Source organism: Dermacentor andersoni, chromosome 8 (genome assembly GCF_023375885.2).
Source record: "Dermacentor andersoni chromosome 8, qqDerAnde1_hic_scaffold, whole genome shotgun sequence".
NCBI classification, from domain to species: domain Eukaryota; kingdom Metazoa; phylum Arthropoda; class Arachnida; order Ixodida; family Ixodidae; genus Dermacentor; species Dermacentor andersoni.
Window position 1 is genome coordinate 126,667,267 of NC_092821.1, and position 19,922 is coordinate 126,687,188.

General features: G+C 49.9%; 2 protein-coding genes across 4 annotated transcripts in view; both read right to left on the minus strand.

Moving 5' to 3' along the window:
* LOC129383324 (uncharacterized) lies at positions 1-17,776 on the minus strand. 3 transcript variants are annotated; one of them, XM_055067746.1, is made up of 4 exons: positions 17,219-17,776; positions 9,433-9,590; positions 6,938-7,341; positions 1-773 (listed from the first exon to the last, which is right to left on the minus strand). In XM_055067746.1, exons 3-4 carry the CDS (start codon positions 7,258-7,260, stop codon positions 416-418), a joined length of 681 nt encoding a protein of 226 aa, XP_054923721.1. In that variant the 5' UTR covers positions 7,261-7,341; positions 9,433-9,590; positions 17,219-17,776; the 3' UTR covers positions 1-415. The 3 variants fall into 3 exon arrangements, with proteins under 3 accessions (XP_054923721.1, XP_054923723.1, XP_054923722.1); XM_055067748.1 differs by having other exon boundaries at positions 9,433-9,650; XM_055067747.1 differs by lacking the exon at positions 9,433-9,590.
* LOC129383398 (uncharacterized) overlaps positions 9,421-19,922 on the minus strand; it is a 25,468-nt gene continuing 14,966 nt past the window's right edge. The window contains exons 6-7 of the mRNA XM_055067951.2: positions 17,219-17,458; positions 9,421-9,650 (exon numbers count right to left, since the gene is read on the minus strand). Coding sequence (XP_054923926.1) covers positions 9,421-9,650; positions 17,219-17,458 — 470 coding nt within the window. The remainder of the gene's footprint in view (positions 9,651-17,218; positions 17,459-19,922) is intronic.

Genomic DNA, 19,922 nt, shown 5'->3' on the forward strand with positions numbered 1-19,922 from the left:
TCTGGGAACAAATACTGTAGATCCATACAAAGTCAGGTCTTTGCTTTGGCGCAGGAAGCTCGTCCGAAACAAGCGGAAAGGACAACTCGCAAAAAAAAGAAAGTCAATAACGAGAGCACATATTTCGAGCCCCAGGAGCAACTTGTTCACAATAACTAGGAAGGTGCATACCGCAAAGATGGCGCAACAATCGTGGTTAGGTATCTGGTCCCGTGTTTACATCCTGTGTTGAGAGTATGTACAATTATTCTGGCAATAATTGCGTAGACAGGAATCCTTCCGCGATAGTACGGTGCTGCATCCCTGCGTATGATGTGATGCGGAAATATAAAAAAAAAAATCGGCGCACAGGAAAGTCAACTATCACACGAAATGAAAATAGTAAGTAAAGAAACTGCAAAATCAAACATCGGGACTACACGAAAAGGCAGCCACGATCGAACATCTGCCACTGACAGTCAAACGCTGCCAGAAACTCGGATCCGTTCATGGCGAGGTCGCACTTCTCGCGAGCGTCCGGGTCGCCGCAAAAGCGGCTGCAGTAGCTGACGTAGAACGTCTGCGTGGCGGTCAGCTTCTCCAGCAGCTTCAGCCTGAGCGGCGAAGCGTCCGAGACCCTCTTCATCGCCGCCAAAGCCACATCGAGGGCGAACAAGTCGCCGATGGCTCTCGCTTCGTGCGCAGACCGGGCCTTGTCGAATCGGCACTGCGCCGAACTGTCTTCGCGCTCCCACCATGTCGAGGCCGTGCTCGCACCGTCGTAGTCGTGGAACCTGCGAGAGATGAGCGGCGAGAATGAGGGGAACTGAGGGGCACCGATTTTTTGTAAGCCACCATCATACGAAACCAACGAACAACGAAGCCAAGGAAAACAGGAAACTAACCGCTCTCTTCACTACCTCTTGCCGGTTGTCACGATTTCGCGACATACCGCATCCGAGCTCCTGAATCAAAATAGGACGCTTCAGGGGATTCTTTAGTCGAGATCGGGGCCAAATTCGAATTCTCTATTTAAATGCAGAACTGCTTTTCTGAGACAACAGCTGGACCTGTTTCTATGAAATGCGTTGCATTTCTGAGAGAAAGTAAAATTCTGCTGACTTTAGGAAGCAGAATTTTGGTTTAAAGCCTGAATATTTTCTTTTAATTTCATAATAATTCGTGAGTGAGAAAGCTGTATTTCAACAGAATTCATTACTTTACAGGTCGTTGTGGTTCAAGCGAGTTACGCCCAAGCACTTACAACACAATACTAAGAATTATGTGCCAGAAGATTGTCTTGGGTCTGTTGGTCTAGGGAAAATCAATCTTTTTTGATAATTCTACGGAAGTTAACCGGAGTATAACAATCCCGAATTGTAGATTGTTCACCGTTCTTGCAAACATGTGTGTACATTTTATGCTTGCGATGCATATCTGGAGTCCATATTCATGGAACTGGAGAGCGAGTACCTAGCGCTCTTGTTCGAGAAACATGGCTGGGACGTCCACAACCCAGCCTCGACAAACAAGAGGCGATAACAAAAATACTCGCCTAATCACAAACATGTATATCGCGCAAGCAAGGCGTATTGAAACTATAACCACGCTGATTTTCAAGCGCATAATCATTCATATTTTTCTCACTGTGCCCGGAAAAAAAATCGTCTCAATTGAACCTTCCGCGCCAGTCGATGCAGCTGACCAACTTGCGGGCGAACTGGAACCCGATGCCAGCGTACGTCATGGTCTGAGAACCCCGCCGGTGGTAGGACGGCGGAAACACGGCGGCCAGACCGAGGGCCATGTGGTTGAGCGAGTACACGTAGAGGATCTCCTCGGTGTACCACCTCAGAAGCAGGGTCATGAGGGTCCCGTAGTATGGTCTCACCAGCGATGCCCTCTGCGCCCTGCGAGACATAAGCCAGGACTCGTAGAAGGTGCGTGGCTGCGTGGAAGGGTACCGCGAGTACAGGGTGTCGAGCAGGTCCGGACTGAGGAACGGTGGCGGAGGCCACAGAACCTGGAATGTGTGCGCCCTGATCTTGGCACCGGCCCTGTTCTTGGTGGTGTTCGAGAGGCCCAGAGATGATCGCACGGCCTCGGCCAGTGTGTGTGCGGTTGCGTTCAGCACTGCGGTCACCTTGGCGCGTTCCTGGGACGGAAACATGCGCGCGAAGAGCGGCGCCAGCGGGGCGATACCGAACGACTCGAGAACCACAGCGTAGCAGAGGATTTGGGCGGTCAGGTCGGGCTCCGAAACTACAGTACCGTCCGTGACGGACGGCGGGGGTACTTGGTCGAAAAGCCGGTTCTCGATCCAGGCGTACGAATAGGCGAACATCCAGCCCACAACGTCCAAGAGCCTGGCGGCCGGAATGTCGACAGCGAGCCTCGACAGCCCGGCAAACAGCCTCCCGTTGAGCACTAGGAGCGTCGTGTCGAGGCTATTGTTCACGCCGTCACCTTGCGCCGCTGTGACACCCAGCTGCTCGACCAGGAGCGACGTCCAGTCCGAGGACGACACGCCCTCAAAGAGGGCGTAGCCGGAGTCCCTCAGCTGCACGAAACGGTCGTCTATATCGTCTCCGCCACTGAGCGCGAACAGGATTGCCTCGCGAACCGCCTTCTCGTCGCGCTTCAGTTGTTCCAATGCCACGACATCCTCGAAAGGGTCCTCAGTGTCGCCGGCGCCTTGACCGGCGTCGCCGTTCGACAGGTACCGGGCCAGGGCGCGCGCGGTGCTGTCGTACGCCGGATCGTCAAGGCAACCGACCTGCTCCATTCGCAGCAGCGGCACGTGACCGGGCTCCCCCATTACGATTACGGGTCCCTCCACGTTGGCGCGCAGCTTCAGGTGACGGAATCGAACGTCGAACCAGAGCGCAGCGTTCCACTTGACGGCCAACTCGAGCAGCACGCGCAGCACACCGACGAGTGTGGTCTGGCCACGGAACAGAGTGGGCCACTTGAGGCCTCGTTGCCGCATGAAAGACCGCAGTGAAGCTGCGGGACGCCTTTCGACTCCCCTGCTCAGGCAAAGGGCCAAGGCCGCCCGGGCTTTGGCGGCCGTGGACGAGTTCCCGTTTCCCGAGAGCAGATTCTGCGCAACGATTTGGCGGGCGTAGACACGGGCCAGCCTGCACGCGCGCACGTCCATCTCGTCCATGTGTTGGAACGAAAGATATTGCATTAAAGATGTTTTTTCTTTAATGAAATTGGCATTATTTGATAGCTTTATAGCATTTTCCGGTACATACATTTCACCCATGAATCCAGTATCTACTTAGATTGGGCCACTAGATATGTGCTCGCTGCTGTGTTGTACCGAGCAGACAACGTGATCTACTGGATATGTGCCCGAACAGACAACTTGCTGCTGGCCATTACCGCAGCAATTTGGGTCGCTGGATACACGCCAATGGGTATGTGCCATAAGGTATGTGCCCCAACAGACAACTTGTGCACAGTGCACTGGATATTGGTACGTGGCCAATCTTGGCCAATCCCCCCAGAATGGATGTGCCCAGGGTGACAAAGGGGTATGTAGCCTTAAACGTATCAATGCGATAACGCTCCATCCACAGCACACCTGCGCGTCTAGCGCGGCCTCTTGATGGGAATCCTTGGCGACGAAGTTTCCGACAGGATTCTATGGATACTTCGGAGTTTCAGCTGGGGTGCAGTTGTACCAGGTATAAGATGGGATTCGTACAATGCTGGTGTAGTCGATAAGGACAGCGCTGAGGCGATACTTGATATGGCCTTCAATAGTGGTTTAAACCAAATCATTCAACAACCTGCACGCGTCACTTCGTCGCGCAGCACAATTCTTGATCTAACTTTTGTGAAAGAAAACATTCCTGTAGAGAACGTATCATAGGAAATAATTGACGGAATTTCGGACCACAAGGCAACCAAATGCTGTCTATCACTGCCGTCCTCAACACGCTCAGAGAAATTAATCACACGAATATATGATTGGAAAACGGCAGATGATGTCAGCATTCTTGACCTTTTTGATTATCACTACCCCAATTTTTCTTGTCTTTTCCATGATAATTCTGTTACAGTAGATGAATTATGGGCGAAATTTAAGACCTATGTACAGCAATGTTTATCAAACTTTGTACCCACGAAAAAAAAGAAAGTGCACAAAAGAAACCCTTGGATCACAAGGAATATAATACATATGAAACGTAAAATGTCAAGGCTGAGGAAACTTAAGAATAAGACATCAAATCCCTGCAACTTTGAGAAAATTAGCAAATTGGCACATGTGTTGAGAGCAGTGATAAAACAAGCAAAACATACGTACATGAACGTCACACTTAGAAACTTCATCAAGACGGCTCCTCAAAAATTTTCGAGATATTTTAACGCGAACATGCATAAGCAAAGCAATTTGCCGCCTAACGATGCTTTCCAAAGACCAAATCAGTTCAATAACTTTTTTAAATCCGTTTTTACACAAGACAACGCAACTTCACCAGATTTAAACCATCAGCCGAGAGGAACCGGCGACATACTCGGTGATATAGAGCTAACGGAATCAGGTATACTTTCACTGCTGCTTAACATCGACATTAAAAAATCTTACGGCCAAGATGGGATTCCAAATATTTTTCTCAAGAGATACGCAGAATGGGTCTCTAAATACCTCTTACATTAAAAAACTTCTAGAATCGTCTGACGTGCCCAAAGACTGGAAAATAGCAAAGATTGTCCTGATTCTCAAATCAGGTGAGGCAACAAGCCCATCAAATTATAGACCGATCTCGCTAACTTGCACATCTTGCAAAATTCTTAAACACATTATACTAAAACACATCGTAACCTATGCGAAAGATAACTTGATTAGCAGCAACCAACATGGTTTCAGAAAAGGACTGTCTACTGTTACGCAACTGACACAAACTGTGCATGATCTCGCTCTAACAATTGATAACCGCGGCCAGACTGACATAATATTTATAGATCTATCAAAGGCCTTCGACCGGGTATCCCATCCTAAACTCCTGGGCAAACTACAACACATTCTCAGATCTGGCAGCATAATAAACTGGATAAAAGCTTATCTTGGAGGTCGACAACAGTACATAGAAATCGAAAGTCAGCAATCTGATTGGGTAGAGGTGTCATCCATGGTACCACAAGGAACAGTCTTAGCACCAATTCCTTTTTTACTATACATCAATGACATGGCAGATAGCATGAAATCAACGATGCGCATGTTTGCAGATGATTGCATTATATATAGGGAGATTATGAACCATAATGATCAAGTAACTCTAAATCACGAGCTTGTGCAAGTAGCAAATTGGTGTCAGGCATGGCAAATGAAGATTAATTTAGACAAGACTGTTTTTATGAGGGTAAGCCGAAAAAGAACCCCACTAAAATTCACCAACACGATCGAACAGCAAAAATTAAAGATAGTCGATGATTATAAATATTTGGGCATTGTCCTATCATCTGATATGAAATGGGACAAACATGTGTCACACATAATCTTCTAAGGCATTTACAACACTTTGTTCACTTAAACGCTCTTTAAGATCGGACAGACACTAATATGCTAGCCTGCACCTCATTCGTTCGTCCTGTACTAGAATATGGTATTACCTTCTGGTTCCCCTATACCAAACATTGCATAAAACGCCTAGAAGCAATGCCATCAGATTCATTTATAGTAGGTACAACCGTAATGATTCTCCGAAAGAACTCCTTGATAAAGCTTGCCTACCGACTATTCACAAGCGTGCTAAATTCTTACGCCTCAAGTTTCTGTTCCGCCTCCTTAACGGGAGCTACAAATTAAACAGCGGTGCATATGTATCTTTCACTGAACAGCGAAACACTAGAACTAAACATCATAAACATTTTATTGAATACAGGTTCCACACAGACACATTCAGGTATTCTTTCTTTCCCCAGACAATCAGAGACTGGAATTCATTGCCTAGTGATATTATAATTTGCTCACCTGACGCTTTCCTTCCTATGCTGGAAAAATATGTCTATGAGTACGCATCTTGATTTATAAGTATCGCCTACAGACACCGCATTTTGTCTCTCATTGGTTTTGATGTACTTTTTTGTTGTTTATCTTATGCTTCTGTATTTCTGTTCATTAACCTTTAAGGGCTGACTCAGGAAGGTCACACCCTTTTATTGTATTGCTCAACTACGTCTTCTTGTAAACTACAATATTAACAAGTGTACAAGTTTGTCATTCTTGTTTTGATGCAATGTATTTTCCCATGTCCTGCAACAGCCTCCAAATGGAGGCTAGCGGTATGTATCAACTAAATAAATAAATAAATAAATAAATAAATAAATAAATAAATAAATAAATAAATAAATAAATAAATACAGGATATGCAGTGCCGTGTTTGGCATGTCGTGGGCAGCGAGATGGCCACTTCGTGCGTATGTAATAAAAATACGGTGTACCGCTATTGCTTTAATGCTAATCGCATTACCATCGACAATCATCGTCCCAAATTAACATGTTTTAAAGCTTTTTTGTCAATAAATCAATATCTTTTATTCAGTTCTGCATTTATTTTGCTTTAGTTGCTTGATGAAATTGATGGTTCGACATCTCGTCTGGTCGGCAGGAGGCACGTCAACCCTTCTGCAATGCAACTACTGCTGTCCCGTTCGCTTCCATTGCAGCACGCCTGATGCGGCAGGCTGCACTTCTTTTTTATCCAGCGGCCGTGCCTGTACTGGCCGTCCTTCCCATGCTGACAGAACCACCAACGCTTGCATCTTCCACAGGAGGGACGAACGGATGCTATGTGTGTCCCCTTTGAAACAAGGCGGTGGGTTGCGTCACCGAGCTCTTGTTCTCATTTTTCCCTACTGTCCTAACTACCTTTTCTCTGTTTTTACTAGCGCCAGAGTCCCCTCTAGTGAGTTTTGCAGGAAACTTATGAATCGTACCACTGACCTTCGTGCCGGGTCGATGTGTCGAAGAAGGCCGTCACCAGCTTCTCCAGTGTAGTTACTCGCCCCCTTGGTAGACGGCGCCGTCGTCGCTTGCACGTCATTGCTGGCGTCACCGCTTCCGGCTCCGCAGACGTACGCGTGGAAGCTCAGGCAAGGGTTCGCCGACACGTCGAGCGTGCGCAGAATGTGACGCGCATGCATCACGCAGTCCTCCGTGGCGCACACGACGGGCACGGAGACGTACGGCGTGCGCAGCATCTGTTGCAACACGAACACGCACAGCGCGCTCACCACGAACAGGCCGGCGCTAGAGACGAGCACCATGGCCCCCCTGGTGCAGTGGCCCTCGTCCTCGATGTCCGCCGAGGATGGGTCGTTGGCGCTGCTCAGTGGGGGTCCTGGACACTGCATCGTAGACGCGCAGCAATAGACACAGATACCTCCTCCACGTTTTGAGGCATCTACGTGGATTCGCACTATTCCGGCAGCTTGGCAAATCCTTCGTAAAATAATATGCTTCGCAAAACAGAAACCAACATCTGTTGCGTTACCCAAAGGAACGCCAGGGGAACCCGATTATAGCTGGGCTAGTTATTACAGCAAAGCTGTCTTCGGCTAGGGTTCCGTGCATTTTCGTTCTGCGTGTGTAAAAACCGTGGGCCAGTCTCGCAGATAGCGCAATACCGGGTCGTCCCGCGGCGGAGGTGAGGCAGGCTTCAAGCACTTCGCCAACTTTCGAAAATAAGTTTAATATCTCGGGTGCAAATAGAATGCCTATCAGGTATTTCTCTACATAGAACTCGCGCACTGCTTGACATGAGAGCTGTTGCGGCCGGACAGTTTTGAAGCGGCCAGTAAGAAAGTGTTTTCAATTAGAGACATGTGGACCCAAGTGCCATCAGGGCACTCTCGCCTTTGGCTTTGCGTAGCACCAGCATCGGCGCGTTTACAATTTCTCCTTTCTGTTAATTTTGTTTTGTTTCACATCACGACGGCGCCACCTAACTCCTCGAACGAGTGGCCTCCCAAAGCCGAAGGATACTCGCGATGGCGGCGATGAGACATCAAAAGACAGCACGAGGAGCACCTTTAGCTGGCAAGTGTAGCGAAATATATTGCAAACAACAATGAAACAAATGAACAAATCAGGAAGGAGCGTAACGCGATAAAACTGAAATGCCGCCACGATACTGTCGCTGTATTTCACGGCTTCTGGATTAAAAATAATGTTGTTGTTGTGTGCGTGCGTGTGTGCGTGTGCGTGTGCGTGTGCGCGTGCGAGTGAGTGAGTGAGTGAGTGAGTGAGTGAGTGAGTGAGTGAGTGAGTGAGTGAGTGAGTGAGTGAGTGAGTGAGTGAGTGAGTGAGTGAGCGAGTGAGTGAGTGAGTGTTTAACCAGCAGGCCGTGGATATTTTAACGAGAACGCCCTGGTCCGGCGTCGCCTCAATACTCTGGGCTGTGGCGCGTGAAACCTCGCGCCAGAGCATCGCAGAAATTGCCGCGCGTGCCTTTTGATCTCCCGCGCCATAGCCCAGAGAGGAAGTTCGCGCTCGTCTCCAACTAATGCAATCTGCGCGCGCTCATGAAGACGACGGAACAGACAGAACGGCAGTCACGAGCGGCTGCCACATTCCTATGTTGCAGCGAAGTTAAATGTGTACTCTGCAAGAAACGACTCGAGTTGCACAAGCATATCTGGAGGTATATGTGCACAAAGCGGTTGGCAACTGAACACATTCGCGTGGATTGAACTCTATTGCTAACCAAACATACTGGGCCGCGTCCGCACAGACACTCAAAGGTCACGTGATATACCGGCAGTTCGAGGTACGGGAGAGAGAGGGAAACATGCGAAGAGAACGGTTTCACGAAGACTCGGCGAAGGGCAGGTGGCGAGACGTCACACTTCTTTCTAAATTATTTCGTTCCTCCAGGCAAACAACATAGTACAGATCCCGTTAGTGTTTACGCACATAAGTCCCGAAAGACTTCGGGTTTCAGCTTATTGAATAGCTCGCTATATTTAGCGGATACATGTAGCACCCTACACATAACGCCGATCTTGCTACGCAGCTAAACGCTATTTCTTATTTAAAGCTTACTCCTAAATGCACAACAAAGCTACGTGTACGAGGGCAATAACATGAACATACGTATCAGCTCAATCATTATTAAAGCTCATGCCTGAAGTCCGTGCCTGAAATTATTTTCCTCGCCAAATTCGGATGCCTAAGCGCGCGAGTAAAAGATTTGTGGAGTCACAAATACACTGCTACCACAGTGCAGATAGAAGGATCTATAATCAAAGCATTTCAAACCTGCATTCAGTTAACTTGAATTCAAATTCATTTATTCGCCCATATAATCACGTGTATAAAGGGAAACGTTATCGACGTTATGGTTCAGCAGAGTTGACACACTGACATATCTGCCACGTCATATGGACTTCCTTTAGATAAACGCCTGGAGGGAGCGGTCGATCGGTTCATCGATTTACATCTGTCAGGCTGACACGCGATCCCCGGCGATGTGGCTGCCCCGGATGACGAATGCACGAAGCACGCCTCCCGCGCGACGGGCCTCGGCTGAGCCGCACGTCGACGTCATCGAGGGAAGACCAATGCGGTGGCTCCGACGACAGGCTCAAAGCCTCACCTGCGGCATTGAGGACACCTTGAGATTGCTCCCTGCTGGGAGTCGTCGGCTCGTACAGTACTGGAAAGATTAAACGGACTCTACAGAGCAGCAAATTACAGGATGGTTACGAACGGGTAACACTAATGTTTAAGCGTTAGCTAGCTGTGGTGCGGGTTGGGCGTATTCGCTCTCTATTTCGAGCGCGCCGAATCACTTCGGGTGGGAAGGTCGCCCTTTCACTTTGACAAATCCGAGTAGAGAATGTTTTGTAGCGTACTGGTTTCAACTACTACGTTTTTCTCCGATGCTCCAGTGCTGGCCAGCTTGTAAGCGTACAGTAGCCGAGCGAGCCATCCCCGCCGGCTCTAGCCTAACACCACCTGATAGATGATGCGGCGGTAAACGCCGACGCCGCCAACGCCTCACGAAGGGAAAGGCGAGGCATGACCGCGGGCGCAATCGGTGGGTTGGGCCGCCCGCGATGCGCCACTTGATGACTTGGGAACACCACTTGATGACGTTGCAGGAAGAGATATTTGGATCATGTGACCGAACTCTTCTCTTTCATTGGTGGAAGCGCACGCGGGCCTTCCTGGCGCGCTGCCAAAATCTGGGGCCGAATCTTATAACGGTTCGGAATACGAACCGTTCGCTTCGCCGCTTACGTCACTAGATGTGCCACTCCCAAGCCGGCGGTGGAAGAAGGGGAGGACGCGACCAATAGATGAGAGGGTGCCACCTCTGAAGTGTACGTCATTATATGACGAGCTAATCGAGGAATGGCAGAATGCTTCTGCTTGCTAAATAAATGTAAAATATAAATTAAATATTATACGCCAAGTTCTGAAGTATAAACGTGTGGTGCCTGGCGTTTACGCAATGCAGAAGTAATTTATTAATGTCATTCTTTTTTTATTCTCAGCCGACAGGCGGTATCGCAAGCGTAAATGAGTTGGCAGAGCGCAGCGCTATGTCGTCTGCTACCAGGAGCTCGCACGATGCAGGCAACAGGAACGCGCTGCCGGCACTTCTCAAGTAGCGAGCGCGACAAAACCGTGAACTGGTTCTCAGGGACACCTTTACTAGCCGACTATATCAATTTTCCATCTTTTTTCGCCCATCGTCATCGGCTCGGACATGACTCGCTCGCCGCCGCGCTGCCGCTGTCCCTGCGATAAGCACCACGGCGCGTCGCGTGATAAAAGCAATGGAACTTGAAATCGAACATTACGATATACGGGCCCTGCATTGCCTGCGCGAAGTCAAATCGAAGAGTGTGGTGCTGACGGTGCGCGCTGTGCCGTAAAATTGAGTAACAAAGTGCGGCACTCCCGAACCAGAGAAAGAAAGGCAGCCAAATAAGAGATCTCCACAATATCTTCCCGTCCTGACTGTATAGTTTTATCAGCCGAACGAAGGAAGTACTGAACCAGCCTAGGTTGAACCCTTCTGACCGCTGAACGGCGATCTGCGAGCTATTCACGCTGGCGATAGCACTGAGAATTCGATCTCACCATGCAAATATCTCCTTGGCATTGGCTTTGAAGCTGAGGTCACGGGAAAGCTGACCCAGCCCTTCAACCGGCCAACACAGTAATTGCGAGAGCAACTTTGTGGACAGTGTCGGCAGCAGAGATCTAGGTCATTCCGACGAATGCTTCACGTCCGACCGACCTCTGGGAGCTGCAGGCCGGTGGCGATGAACCGAAGCGCGCAATATTCCTTCCTCTGCGTGGAATGGCCACTCGTACGCTTGCACCTGAGTCCCCTCCATTTAAGAGCGTAGCCTGCAAAAGGTTTACTTAGAAAGCCAGCAAGGGCGGTGCAACTCATTATCCGTCACTTCTTCGAACGCGTATCGCGCTTCCAGCCGTGGTCGACACCGAAAGAGGAACGCCAAGCAGACGACGAAGGCAAGTAATAGCCTCCGAAGCAACCAACGCACGCGCGCGCGACGCCCGCGTGTCTCCTGGGTCGCGCGCGGCCAGGGTCACAAGCTAAAGCCAAGCCACAGCAACGGAACCCAAAGCGGACTACCCCTTCGCCGGTTCCTACGACCGGTTCGCTTTGAAGATAATTGACAGATGCGTGACGTATTCAAAAATTGCGATACCGCCCCGCTGCCTCTGACGACCTGTGACGTAATCAAAATTTTGGCCAATCAGGTGAGGCCAAAGGAACGGTTCCCCAACCGAACCGTTATAAGATTCGGCCCCTGCTATGCGGACAGCGTCGACGACACGAAACTGACGAACCAGCTAAGAAAATGTAACGCTTTAAAAGAGACCGAGCTGCATTAGTAAAGTACACTTCTACATTACCATAAAAGCCACTTTTATTGCGACAGGAGATTTGGCAAGCCACAAATGACGCAAGAGAAGAAGACGGGTGGCGACGCCACATCGAAGTTTTTGCCCTAGCTCTCCACCATGACGCCATACATTTTGATAACGGCTGCTCGGACCTAGATAATCTTTATCGGTGAAAAGAATTACGTTGTATTCTAAAGGAGCAAAGGACAATTTCGAATGTTTCGAGAACATTTACCGCGCCGCAAGGGCCCAAACGCAAAAAAAGCATTTAAAATTCGTGACGTCACAATTACGCGGGGGCACTAGGTTTCGGAGCGTAAATAATATGAAAGTTCAGCCTTTATTTTCTCTTCTAGTAATCAATTTCTTTCCCCCAAATAATGTAGCAGATTTGTGCGACCTTGCAGAATTACAACCCAATTTCCAGCAAAGCTGTTGCTTTTGGAGTTGTAATAAGAATTTTAGTTGCCTGTAATCAAATCACATTTGAAATCGATGCCCATATGACTGGTCCTCTGGAAGCCTTGGCAACGTATAACACTTTCTAGAACTCATTAAATCTTTACAAAGGCAGTAATTTACTCATAAACATTTTTATTCGAACGAACAATGACCAAGGGTCCACGCCTTGTCCCTTTTTTATGCTAAATTTATTCTCGGTTCCGTTCACAGTCCTACCAGGGAAGCGGGGCAAATCCTGCGTTGTTCGTAAGCACAGCTGCAGCGCTCCAAATCGCTTGTACACATAATTTACTGCTAATGCCATAGCTTGCCTGTAATTGCGTGTTTGCTTGTGTTTGTGCGTGTGTGTGTGTGCGTATGCGGGCGTGCGTGTGTGCGTATGTGTGCGCGCGTGTGTATGTACGTATGTGTGCGCGCGTGTGTGTGCGTGTGTGTGAGCGTGCGTGTGTGTGTATGTGTGCGCGCGTGTGCGCGTGTGCGTATGCTTGGGCGTAGTGTGCACGCGTATGTTCGCGCGCGTGTGCGTATGTGCGCGTGTATGTGCATGTGTGCGTGTTCGCGTGCGCATGTACGCGTACGTGCGCATGTGTGCGTATGAGCGCTTGGGTGCGTATGCGCGTGCGTGTGGGTGCGCGTGCGTGTGGGTGCGCGTGCGTGCGCATGTATGCGCGGGTGATTGTGCGCGTGTGTTCGTATGTGTGCGCGCGTGCGCGCGCGTGTGCGTATGCGTGCGCGTGCGTCCGTATGCTTGCGTGTATGTGTACGTATGTGCACGTGTGCGCGTATGTGAATGTGCGTATGGGCGCATGTGTATGGGCGCGGGTGCGCGTGTGTGCGTATGAGTGCGTATACCTGCGTGCGTGTGTTGCGCGTGTGAGCGTGCATGTGTGTGTATGCGTATGCGCGCGTGCGCGCGTGCGTGCGTATGTGCGCGTGTATGTGCGTGTGCGTGCACGTGTGTGCGGGTGCACGTATATGTGCGTATATACGAGTCTGCGCGTACGTGTGCGTATGGGCGCATGCGTGCGTATGCGCGTGCGTGTGGGTGCGCGTGTGTTCGCATGTACACGCGGGTGTGCGCGTGCGCGTGTGCGTACGTGGGCACGCGTGTGTGCATGCGTGTGCGCGTATGCGTGCGTATGGGCGCATGTGTGCGTGCGCGTGTGTGCGTATGTGCGCGTATGGGCGCATGTGCATGCACACGCGTGTGCGTATGATTGCGTGCGCGTATGTGCGTGCGTGTGTGCGGACGTGCGCGTGTGTATGTGCGTGTGTCCGCGCGCGTGTGCGTATGTGTGCGCACATGTGTACGCTTATGTGCGTATGTGTGCGCACGTGTGTACGCTTATGTGCGTGTGTGTGCGCACGTGTGTACGCGTGTGTGCGCGTATGGGCGCATGTGCACGTGCGCGTGTGCGTGCGTATGCGTGTGCGCGCGTGTGTGCGTGTGCGTGTGCGCGCGCACGTATGCGTGCGTGTCCGCGTATGTGCGCGTGTGTGTGTGCGTATGCGTGCGCATACGTGCGTATGGGTGTGTGCGTGCGTGTGTACGTGTGTGTGCCTATGTGTGTGCGTATATGTGCGTGTGCGCGTGTGCGTATCAGTGCGTGCGCGTGCGTGTGTGCGTATCAGTGCGTGCGCGTGCGTATGTGCGCGTGTGCGTGTGTGTGTGCGCGCGTGCAATCAAGGTGCCTTATTTTGTTCACCGAAGTCACCAGTAAAACCTACTACGAACCTCATATAAGACAAATATTTTTATACAATGCGCTTAACATGAGCCCCGTTTAAGCTTAAGCGTCCTCCAATTTTTTTTCATTGCGCTAAAGGACTTGCCATTATGAGTAAATCGTACCAACTAGCCCAATAATCAGCCTAAGGACATCCAGTTCGGTCCCCTCGAAAAGCAAACTTCGTAATTTACAAAAAAATTTCGTCGTGCAGAAGTTGAACTTGGTACGTACTCCCGACAAAGGCCGTTTCACAGAGCTAGCAAGGAGGCACGCGGTCATATGGCAGCGCATGAAACACTCGCGGAAGTGTTAAAAAACAAGAAAGGGATGACTGACAGATGGAATAGCAGACTGTAGTTTAAAGTTTGTAAACAGGGATAAGGTGCATCAGAAAGGCTGGCCAACGTTTCGATAAGAGGACCTATCTTCGTCAAAGGCGGCCTCGTCATCCTCGGCGTGTTAGTTTTAAAGGGTTATTGCAGTGACGTCACGTGCGGGTGTTGTCGCTGGCGGCTGGATTTAAAGAGATAGACTTCAGAGGAAACGAGCGCTGTCGTCCGACGTCTGTGAGCTTCGTTCCCAAGACGAGGGGACAAGAGTGGGAGAGTGGAAACGCGGGGACAAAAGAAAAGAAAGAAAAGCAGAGAAAAAAAAGGAAGAAAGGAAAAAAAAGGGGGGGGGGGGGCAAGCCAGGGCGACACCAAGACAAAAAATGGGGGGAGGGAGAAAAAACAAGAAAGAGAAAACAAAAATTTAAGAAAGACGGGGGGGCTTGGGAGCGTGTGGGGGATGCGAGAGGTTAGGAAGCGTTCAGGGGTGTCGTTGGTGGCACTTATCCCTGTTTACAAACTTTATACCACAGTCGCGGAAGTGTTGAAAGCTTCCTTCACTAAGCGGTTATCAGCAACTGTGCCTGGGCCTGTTGCTTCGGTGTAAAGCATAGCAGTATCAAGCGTGCACACAGGTGGCGAATGGTTAGTGCTAGCATAGGGTGAGGCCTGACAGCGAAATAATCTGTCGTCCAATCACGGATGCCACCGGAACGCGTTGCTTCATCTCTTGTCATTGGCGGACTTGATCGCTTCTCAGTGCCACATCCTCTTGGACGGCATAAGTCAGTGCTTGCTGTCTTTGAGTAGTCTTAACGCTTATAATAAGCACATCTATGAGTGAATGTGCAGACAGCGACAGCCATTATGCGGCAGCTGCAGTGATCACAAGATGCAAATAAACATGCACGCACACAATTATTTATTTACGGTTCTGTGCTGACGAGTTTAGTGCGGCAAAAGGTTCACAGAAAATGCGGCGAAATCGCACGCGGAAAAGCAGATTGGTGCAACGATTTGTAACCGAGGGTGGTGCAACCCTGCGGCACGTTCAGAACATAGCCAGATTGGCCTATAGCACACTCTAACATAGCCAGGGCGCGGATAAATACAGTAGAAACCAGGGTCTTGGCGAGAGAGAGAGAGCGGCACCGCCGAGAGAGAGATAATAAATTTCACATGTGCATGAATAAAGAAAGTGGACGAGACAAATGAGAAATTTAAGCTGGTTATCTTGACTGGCCTCAAACGAACAGGCATAATCAGCATTTTGTGGATTTTATAACCTCGATCGCAGGCAAGTCCGAAAACTGGAAACCGCCAATGGCGAACCTTAAAAGCGGCTCCGCAAAATAACTATAGTGCGAATCTACTCGTAGTAAGCCAAATGATAACTCCGATGTGATTACAATTATCATAGTGCAGAGCTCGACGCAATACAGCCTGGTCGCGTAAAATCGCTGTTTGGAATGGAGCAAGTCACTGAAAGTATGGTGTAGAAGCGACATTTTAACGTGACCCGCCGTGGTTGCTCAGTGGCTATGGTGTTAGGCTGCTGAGCACGAGGTCGCGGGATCGAATCCCGGCCACGGCGACCGCATTTCGACGGGGGCGAAATGCGAAAACACCCGTGTACTTAGATTTAGGTGCACGTTAAAGAACCCCAGGTGGTCGAAATTTCCGGAGCCCTCCACTACGGCGTGCCTCATAATCAGAAAGTTGTTTTGGCAGGTAAAACCCCCTAATTTAATTTAATTTTAACGTGGCAGCGTTAAGGACCCCGTGTCACAGAAAATCCAGTACCGGCGTCCAGCGGCGACCGTCTTGTGAGCGAAAAATCATGCCGAACTACGCAAACCGAACCACGCAGGCCCTCCGTGTAGCGCAGAGGCGTCACTAAACTAACTGAACTCCTCGTAACGCAAGTAGCATATCACAGTAAGGAGGGACAAGTCGAGGGAGGACAAACACTAATTCTCAACAAAGATTTTATTTTTTGCAGATCCTGCTCATATATATATACACCCATCCGAATCCGCAAAGAAGACGAAGGTACAGTGCCACGCGCAGACTATATCAAGAATTAAAGCCATTTCTTTGATAAAGCCACTGACGGCCAACTGACGTAGTCATCTGCTGCTCGTCTGGATCTCAAAGTAAAATAATCTCAAAGGAAAATGCGTCAGAAAAATCGTAAAGTGCTACTTACAAAACTCTTACAGAACTCTTACAGACATGATAGCATCGGATTGCAATTTGAATATCCGAGAAGATATTCTGTTACACGGAAACTCAAATACATTTGTCAGCCTTTCTACCATTCATAGAGCGGCGCGCCCCGCTCGGTTCCTTACAACACCATCCAGATGGCGCTCCCTTCCACGAATCCGCCTCCCCACGCAAGAGGCCACGTTTCTACCAGAAAGCTGTCCTTCTTGCATAGCGTTCGCCGCCAGCGTTTCCCGGTGAACATTGCTGTTACATAAGCTGCAGTTGCCGGGAAGCATGCGAAGTCAGCTAGAGATCTTTTAATGCTATGGCGTTCCACTTCTAAAGGCGAAGCTTAAGCATCCTCTAAATTTTTGTCTTGAAACTATGGTTAGTCATTTGTTTCACTACTACCAACGATTCTAAACGTTGCCGTGTAACAGTGGGTGGGGACAGAGCGATTACATGCTAACAAGCGTGCGCACAGCATGGCTGAGCCTCGGAAGCCAGAGTGTACGGTGCCAGATAATCGCCGACGACAAATGTCAAACGGTCACTGCAGCTTATTGGACCAAGTGCGGCCCTCGCGTTCTGGAATGACTCACCCGGAAGAATGTCCGGAAGAGGACACTCGTCGAAGTCTTCTCCCGTCTCCAGGTGCGGAGACTCCAGGTGCGGAGACTCCTGGTGCGGAGACTCCAGGTGCGGAGACTCCTGGTGCTGCGGCTCGGCCACCGCACGCTGGCGCACCTTGAGCGCGGGCCGGTACACGTGCACTCGCTTCTCGTCGAAGACGTCGTCGGACGTCCGGCCAGCCGCGGCGGCGGCACGACGGCCGACGGACTCTGTCCCACCGACCGGGGCCAATTAAGGATAGGTGCAGCCACAAAGTACAGGACGGGGGGAAAATATTACTGGATCTGAGAGCGCGCGTCAAACTGCATTCCTTGGTGCCTTTCCCGAAGCAAGCGCCTTCTTTCGAGATACGGCATTGAGCATGCGCGGCCTTTCACGCTGGCGTGCCTGCCGCTACGCCAGTTTCTTGCCAGCGTGCTGTCGGTATCGCTATGACTGCAGAGCATTACGATAGGAGAGCGGTGCCCTTGGCGAACATGGGGGTTTGCAGTGCGTCGTCACGCGTCACAAGGGCCGAAACAGATACCGCTCTCCTAGCATAACCTTCTGCAATCTTAATGATACCGACAGCGCGCTTGCAAAAAAATAGGCGTAGCGGCAGGCAAGTAAGGATGAAATGGCGCGCATGCGCAATGCCATGGCTCGAACGAACGCGCTTGCTTCGTGAAAGGCCGCAAGAATGCAGTTTGACGCGTGCTCGCAGATCCAGTCATATTTTGTCCCATCCTCTACATGCAGTCATATACCTTACAACTTTGAACATGGAAACACGTGAACATGCTTGGTAGACACACATATCACTCGGCTAGCGCACTCTCGTAATTTGTAGGTTGAGCGGATGCACTCCCTCTTCGCGCTCGCATGTCGTCTGCTACAGTCTGCTGCCAGAGCTACAAGTCAACGCGCGCGCTCATGAGACTGCATGTTCCGTCACCTGGACGGCTCTTCTGGACATTGGTCAAATTTCGCCATCTTGTCGGCTCTGAGTTTCCCAGAGAGCAGCTACGGTCTCTCCGACTCAAAATGCCGCCATTACAGAATTTTACAATATGGCGAAGTTTTGCGATGTCCACGGCATAGAGTTTCCTACAAAAATTACTAGAGGGAACTCTGGCGCTAGTGTCTACGGGAGCTGCAATGGCAGCGGTTGTCCCAACATGGAAATTATGGGAAGTATATGGATTTGCCTAAACTTCGTATTTTTTGGCTTGAAACGGCTTTGTCACTTTCTAAACTTGTCATTTTCAACAGTGCATTGCGTAATAAATAATTGAATAAACATAATTAAAATTGACCGACAGCAGGATTCGAACACAGGGACTCTAGCACAGACGCCTGATATTGAAACCATTAAGCCACGGACGCTTTTTTCTTTCTTTCTTTATTAAGCCACGGACGCATGTATCGACAAGCGAATGAAACGCCCTGATGAATTTATCGTGGGCATGCCAGTGCCTTGAGACGCTTGGCGCGTTTCGTTTTGGCCACCTGGACAAGCTCAATCGTTACAATTAATAGCAATTGTACGCGTTCCCGGCGTCTTCTGCAGTTCGAAGAATATAGATTGCGCTGAAATATACGACAATAAGATTTATATGGCGTAATATACAAAGCCACAAGAACGTCTGAATCCACAAGCACGAAGATCAGACATATCCATGTACTTCCCATCATTCCCATGGTAGGACCACGACTGCAGCGCCAGAGTTCCCTCTAGTAATTTTTGTAGGAAACTCTATGGTCCAGGGTATATAGCACCCCAGATGCCGAGCGCTGTAGCAATAGTAGCAGACGACGCGCGAGCGTGATTAGGAAGATCGTTTCGCTAAACCTATACAAAGTATGCGAATGCGTCAGCCGCTCGCCAGGGTGCTCTGCATGCCTGCATCGAGTTGCACGCGCTTCCATGTCCACGATCATAAAGCTCGTGACTGTACACTACGTGCGGTTGTCGGACAGTGTTCTGTGGGCCGACGTCTATAACAAACTCTTTGCCTGAGAGTGGTGTGTCATGCTCGGCGGCAAGTTACTCCGAAAGAGCTCCTCCGAACTAGATGGCTATCAGTGATCATATTGGCTAAGCCCAAATGGCAGAATGCAAACGCAACGTCACGAGAGAAAAATAAAATGAACTGCAGCGTAAGAAGACGGCGGCAGCACGAAATCGTAGACATTGGCGAAAGAGAGGCAATTATTGCAGAAAGCGATTCAGGGGCTCCGGAAGCGTATTTTTATGTGGGGGCAGGAGAGTATTCTGCAAAAGTCCACCTAGTGGACATGCCCGTTTCGTCTGGGGCTGAAATCCTGATTGGCTGGAGTGCCTGCCTCCTCCTGCCACCCCAGCCCAGCCAATCAGCACTTCAGCAGCAGACGAAATCGACATGTCCATAAGGTGGACTCTTACAGAATAAATAACCCTACCCCCCCCCCCCACTTCCAGGACCAGGAAATCATTTCGCCTACACAAACCTTTGTTTTGTTATGGTCAAGGTTTAATTTGCTTATTAGAGGAAGGCAACGTCCTAACGACCCGTGATATCGGCAGCGTTGTGGACAGTGCTGGAAGGTGCTGCCGCTGAGACTCGATTGAGACTCGAAGCGCGGGACTCGATTCGCTAAGCCTAGTGGCGTGATCGCCTCTCCTTGCTTCAACAAAGTTGCATGCGACAGTTG